Source organism: Hordeum vulgare, chromosome 2H, assembly GCF_904849725.1.
Source record: "Hordeum vulgare subsp. vulgare chromosome 2H, MorexV3_pseudomolecules_assembly, whole genome shotgun sequence".
Taxonomy (NCBI): domain Eukaryota; kingdom Viridiplantae; phylum Streptophyta; class Magnoliopsida; order Poales; family Poaceae; genus Hordeum; species Hordeum vulgare.
Window position 1 is genome coordinate 50451298 of NC_058519.1, and position 6540 is coordinate 50457837.

Sequence of the window (6540 nt, forward strand, 5' to 3'; positions counted from 1 at the left end):
ACGTGGGCAACATCTCTCAGGCGGGGTGGGTAACTCTTTCAGGCGCAAGTGGGTAACTCTTCCAGTGAGATTCATTGAGATCCATGTGTAAAAAACTTAAGACATTCACTGCACATTCACACATTCATTGATATTCACGCATAAAAGGTAGCCATCCTCCATCACAGCAGCACGAGGCGACGATCGGTGCATCGCCCCGGGGCGGCGTCGACGCCATCGACCAGCAGGGCGGCGCCTCGCGGCACCCGGCGCCGCGGCGGCGCATCCGCCCTCCCCTGCCCTAAGTGAGCGCAACGACGACGGTGTCCGCCCGCCCCTCCCCTGAGCATCGCGTCGGCGACGGCCCGTCCCCCGAGCACGGCGGCAGCAGCGAGCAAAAAAGGGCGTACCTCGGTCGTGCGGCATGACGGCATCCTCGCGATGCGTCTCTTCCTCCTCTCGACGCGAAGGAGAAACTAACCTTCTGTTGGGTTGTGGATGACCCGTTCACATCATCGAGGGTGGACGTCGTCGAGGACTATGGACGACATGCAAATTTGCACATCCATTTAAATGAAGTGCCTAAGAGCATTGTTAGCATCATACAGTATGATTTAAAATGAATATATACATCTGTTTAAACTAGCTGTTAGAGATGCTCTTAGAACAAGGCACTTGCGTTGCGCGTGGATTGCACGCGCGCCGGTTTCAAAAGTTCAGAAGATGGAGCGGGGCATCGAAGAGCCCATATCAGTGAGAAGTCGTATGCGATGCACAGTTATCCAAAGATGCGTGGGCTACACGCGCACCGTTTTCAAAAATATTCTCCAACTTTCGTTTTACCACTGCTGCAGTTGAGAAGAGCGTGTGCTCCCATCGTAGCAAATATTCGAGGTTATTTCCCTTGATCGGAGAATTTATAGAGGAAATCGGGTGTCACAAAATCCAGTCGTTTTTTCTTCATCAGAGAAGTAAAAAAGAAGAAAGAGAAAAGAAAAGGAAACAAGAGGGAGGGGGTAGGTGAAGCAGCCAGCGCGTCAGCCCACCGCTCTGCCACCGGCTCCGGTCTATTTAAGCTAGCCGGCCCTCGGTTCGCGAGTCTTCTCCCCAGCATCATCCATCCCCTCCCCTCCCCAAGTCAGTCATAAACCCAAGTCGGACTCGCCTTCCTCCTCCTCCCCAACCACTCCGCTCTTCCGCCGCGCATCGCACCGGGGGGTCACCTGAGGTAGGTAACCCGCCCCCGAAATCTAGGTCTGCGAAACTCCTTCCGTTCGATCCGCGTCCCCGACCTCGCCGGAGCGGTTTTTGGGCCGGATCTGCTTCCGATTCGTGCTCTTCGGGGCATAGATTCGGCCCCGGTCTCGCGCGGTCCCGATCCGTGTTCCTGCTTGTGCAGTTTATGCTCGTGCGTGGTCGTCGGTTGGTCGGTGACGGATCACTACTGAGCGTCCCCGTCGTTGGTGTCGGTGTCGGAGGGATGCGGCGATTTGGTTGTTGTGGGACGTGCTCTGGATTCGGGGTTTAGATTAGAATGGGCTGAGGCGGTAGATTGGTCCGTACGGCTCAGTTTAGCACTGCTTGTTTATCCGTCCCCGTGCTGTGTCATGTTAATTTTGTCGCGTCTTACTGTCATATTTAGTGGGTTTCTGTTTCTGAACTTATTACTATACATAGCTAGGTTGCAGTAACTATTGGTGATTTGCTGCTTGCGGCGTAGCATATGGTGTGTGGGCGAAGCAAGGCCTGTATGTACTAGTTTGTTATTATCTAGCTAAAATCTAGAACTGCCCTGTGCTAATTACCAAGGTTTATGACGTGTTTGTGCTAAAGCACTGCTGGGTGATTTGTGATGTCCTGATGCCTCGCTTGAATGATTATTCGCTTCTGGGCTTTGATTGCAGATCACATACACAATGGTGAAGGCTGTAGCTGTGCTTACCGGCAGCGAGGGTGTCAAGGGCACCATCTTCTTCACCCAGGAGGGAGATGGTAATCATGCAAACATGCTCTGAGAGCCTCTGTACTCTATCCTTTCATGTTCGTTGGATGTAAATTGGTTGGTTCTTGTTTAGGCCCAACCACCGTGACGGGAAGTGTCACCGGACTCAAGGAAGGGCTTCACGGCTTCCATGTGCACGCTCTTGGTGACACCACCAACGGCTGCATGTCAACTGGTACCTACATTTCTGTTCCCCTTCCAGCACAGATGAAATGGACTGTGTGTGCTTATTGGTGTGGTCGATTTCCTTTGTAGGACCGCACTTCAACCCCGCTGGTCATGTGCATGGGGCACCCGAAGATGAAATCCGCCATGCTGGTGACCTCGGAAATGTGACAGCTGGAGCGGATGGTACTTCGTTTATACCCTTCTTGCCTCACCTAGATTCCTTCTTGTTGGAGATACATTTTTTTGCTTTGTTTCAAACTTAGGTAGCATCGTGTGTAATGCATAGCCTCACTGACAGTTTACTTCTTGGCTCCCAGGTGTTGCTAACATCAATGTTACTGACTGCCATGTAAGCAATATTTCTTTTCTCTCTACAGACATATAACATTGTCATCTTGCCGTTTTGTTGTGTTTTAGCACATTTCGTTTGACATTGATAACAATTTTGAATGGCAGATCCCCCTTGCTGGACCACATTCAATCATTGGCCGTGCTGTTGTCGTCCATGGTGATGCTGATGATCTTGGCAAGGGTAATACTTTGGAAACACTTGAATCATACATTTTTGTGCCTCCCTGTGCATGATTGTTTGTCAAACTTGAATGAAGTTGTTTTTGCAGGATTCCTAGAATAGTTATGTGCTTGTATACTTTATATGTTTATAATGGATCATAATAGTGAATTCATGTTGTATGAATAAGTTTGAAGAACCTGGGAACTTAAGTCTACTTTTGGATAAACCTGTTGCTTTCGTAGCTAGAGGTTAAAATCAAAGGAGTACTTCGTGACTAACTGTCCTTATGTCATGTCCTGGTAATAAAACAAATACTCCCTCCGTCCCAAAATAACTGCCTTAACTTTGTACTGACTTTAGTACAAAATTGTACTAAGCTTGAGACACTTATTTTGGCACGGAGGGAGTATTTATTTTTGGCTTTAGTGTCTTATATGATAGTTCTCCCCAACTACAATTATTTAGGTACAGGGAGAACATAAATTTATACTCTTATCACATGTCTGTAGAAAAGAATGCACGACACAAGTGTTTTAGGCATTTGGCATGCAGGGTACAGTAGATGTTATGATTTATGATGCACTTGGTATTACCTGAGCATTTGCTTGGCGTAATCGATGCTTGTGTTGCTTTGGCGTAATCGATGCTTGTGTTGCTTTGGCGTATGCTTATAAGATGAGGACTTCCACCTGAATGTCCAGATTAGTTTGATTGGACACATCCCAATTGTATTGTCTAACCATTGTGAAACTGGTCCAATCTATGATGCGATGCTGCAGTAATATGACAGTATTGTTTTGCTTCATGTCTTATAACTCAAAAACATAGTGTGTTACTTCACAGAAGAAACTCTTGTTTACAAGTTGCACAAAGGTTTTTTCTATTTGCGAATTGTCCTCTATTCACTATATTGTTTACAGCATTCATTTGTGCATGTTGTTTTAAGATCATACTGTGCTAGCCAATATTCCGGTGCTGCCTTATCTATCTGTACATATAAACTGAAATTTCTGCACTTCAAATTCCAGAATCTGCTTATTCTATCTAGAACATAGCCTATTTTAACATCGATTTGGATAGGGGCGTAAAGTTCACATGTAACCATTACTGTCTGTGCTGTATTTCAGGTGGACATGAGCTTAGCAAGAGCACTGGAAACGCTGGGGCGCGCGTTGCTTGCGGTAAGTTACAATTTTCTTTGCTAATATATTTTGGTTGCTCTAATCTGGTCTAGTTGCCTATCTGATCCGCCCCTCTCTTGCCCAATTGTCGTTTGTATTTTCTTGTAGTACAGTACCCCCTGCCTAAACTAATATAGGACGTTTCAGAGACTTTAGCATTTAGTGGATTCATATTCTCTCTTCTGTTCTGATGGCCTTCTTTTCCTTGTTTCCAGGGATCATCGGGCTCCAGGGCTAAGATGCCGTCTTCGCAGGCTGATGAAGGCCGTACAGATCTTGGCACTTGAAGGACACCGACTTGCAATTGCTATCTATTTTAAATAAGCACACCATCTATGATCGCTTTTTAGTGTGCATCATTTGTGTCGATTCCTATGTGAACTTTCATATCACTGTCATTTGGCTTTTTGAGTTGCGTGACTGGAACAGTTCAGTTCTGTCAAGTGCTTGTGGATGTGCTGTTGTTCTTAATGCCGTTACCAGCTCTGGGCATATTCAGCGAACGAGAGAGATTTCAGGTTTCATTATTTATCTTGTAGAGCTATCTAGATTCATCTGCATCTGCATACGCTCCACGTGTTCCGGTGATGCTTTGCTGTGCTGCTAGAATGACAGCGAAGCCTTGAGTGAATAAAGTGGCACTCGTTCTTACTGTGAGAGCAGCCAGACGATTATACTGCAATGTAAGCCATCACTTCGCCAACGCTACGGTATCTCTTCACTGGACGCTGCATCTTGCCCGAATGTTTGACAAGGTGGCTAGATTCCGAGTTAACCTTGATCTTGTGCGTCACTCTCTCAATACTGAAAACAATACGAATCCATACAGAAATGACTGGAACCCATCACAACTTATCCCGCAAACCCGAAACATTCAAGCAACAAAGTAGTATTGCCCGTGCCAGTCAGATAGAAACCAAGGTGGCTAGTGAGGTATGCCAATGCCCCTGCACAATGGCCACCGCCTGCTGTGGGGTGCCTCGCAATCACAGTTTGATGGTGCTTATACTGTGACAAAGAGAAGAACGCAGGGACATGTCTAGTGATCCGTGATTCAGCTAGTGACTTGATACTTGCGTCAAGTAAATACTTGTCTACTCTCTCTGTTTTCAAATATATTTGTCCTCCAAACGGATTGTTCAAACCAAATCAATCTGATTAAGGAAACGAAGCGGAGTTGAGAAACTTATTCACTGAGGGCAGGGAGCCTATTATTATGGAAGTAGACAGAATTCAGAATAGGGCTGCAGATTTTCTAGCTCGCGCTCGGAGCATCAAACCGACTTGTGGTTGCAAGATACCCTCGAGAGTTTTCTTCGTCTTTTGGCTATGGATTGTAATCCTATTCACTAATCAATAAGGCTCCCAATCTTCCCGCAATAAAAAAAAAACCTCAACTCATCCCACTGGTGAACCTTCTTGCTAACCCAGTCTGGCCCGACCAATCAGTTCAAGCATTTTCTGGTTAGTCCACTTGTGCGCACTTCCTCCATCTCATAATATAAAAACGTTTTTAACACTAATAGTGTCAAAAAGTTTTTATATTATAAAACAGACTAGTATAAAAATTATTCTTATATTATGAGACGGAGGGAGTAGAAAATAAGTAGAAGTGAGTGGATGAGTATGTACGTCAGGACCATCTAGAAAGCAACAATTTCAAGTTGACAGCATTGACTTCTCATTTAACCAAAATATGAAACAGTTTAATATATGCCGACATACTACTCCTGCTAGTAAATTGTGCACGCCATCAATGTTAGAAATAAGCAACTGACATTCACACAGCCAAAGGCCAGTATATATACATATGGTAAAAGTGCTAGAAAACCCTTCATACAATGAAGATATATAGAAAATGGGCTATACACATCTAACAACCCCTTCAAACTCATGGTGGGTCGAGGGGCTTAACGGAGGGGAGGAGCGCGCCGGAGGGAGCTGCCGTTGGGAGGGGCCTGGCCGAGGGGAGGAAGATGAGGATCCCAAGATTTTATCAGAATACCACGACAAATTTGAATATGCATTTTTATGACAATTTTGGTCATTCGTTTGTCTATTTACGTACATGGCATTTTTTATGCAAAAGGATGGCAACTTTGGTAAATATACCATGGCAAATTTTAATGCATTTTGCCATGGCAATTTATGAGCAACCTTTTGTATTATTTCATATTCATGTAAAAATTCTTTTATAAAGCAAACCAAATTTTATAAAAAAATGGTATGACAAATTTGAATATCCATTTTGCCATGGTATATTTGATCATTTGTTTGTGTTTTTCACATACACGACAATTTTTATTACGCAAAAAGATGGCAACTTTGGTAAATATACCATGGCAAATTTGAATGTATTTTGCCATGACAATTTTTCTTATACAAAGCATGCTAATTAGGATTAAATCTGCATGGCAATTTTGAATATTCACATGCCATGGCATTTTGTTTTCACAATTTGTGATTTTTTACACACACGACAAATTTATCATAAAGAGCATGGAAATTTTAATTTATATATGATGGCAATGTTTACATTTTTATAACATGGCAAATTTTACTATATAGTATGGTACATTTACTTTTCCAGCCATGGCATATTTCTATATTTTTACCATGGAAACATTTAAACTATTCTTCCATGGAAAAAACAATTTTAGTCACATTGAAAATTTTACTTATTTTTGCCATGGCAA

General features: G+C 43.9%; 1 protein-coding gene across 1 annotated transcript; it reads left to right on the forward strand.

Moving 5' to 3' along the window:
- The first annotated feature begins 1062 nt into the window (after positions 1 to 1062).
- Positions 1063 to 4371, forward strand: LOC123424819 (superoxide dismutase [Cu-Zn] 4A). Its single transcript, XM_045108516.1, has 8 exons — positions 1063 to 1207; positions 1884 to 1971; positions 2055 to 2156; positions 2237 to 2332; positions 2467 to 2498; positions 2606 to 2681; positions 3791 to 3844; positions 4060 to 4371. The coding sequence occupies exons 2-8, from the start codon at positions 1896 to 1898 to the stop codon at positions 4080 to 4082; spliced, it is 459 nt and encodes a 152-aa protein (XP_044964451.1). The 5' UTR covers positions 1063 to 1207; positions 1884 to 1895; the 3' UTR covers positions 4083 to 4371.
- The last annotated feature ends 2169 nt before the right edge of the window (positions 4372 to 6540 follow it).

Bases quoted from the DNA above. Each gene is read 5' to 3' on its own strand.
- LOC123424819 (XM_045108516.1), top strand. From the start codon at position 1,896: ATGGTGAAGGCTGTAGCTGTGCTTACCGGCAGCGAGGGTGTCAAGGGC. The intron at 2,499-2,605 runs GTAAGCAATATT...TTTGAATGGCAG, and splicing joins TCAATGTTACTGACTGCCAT to ATCCCCCTTGCTGGACCACA. The intron at 3,845-4,059 runs GTAAGTTACAAT...CCTTGTTTCCAG, and splicing joins TGGGGCGCGCGTTGCTTGCG to GGATCATCGGGCTCCAGGGC.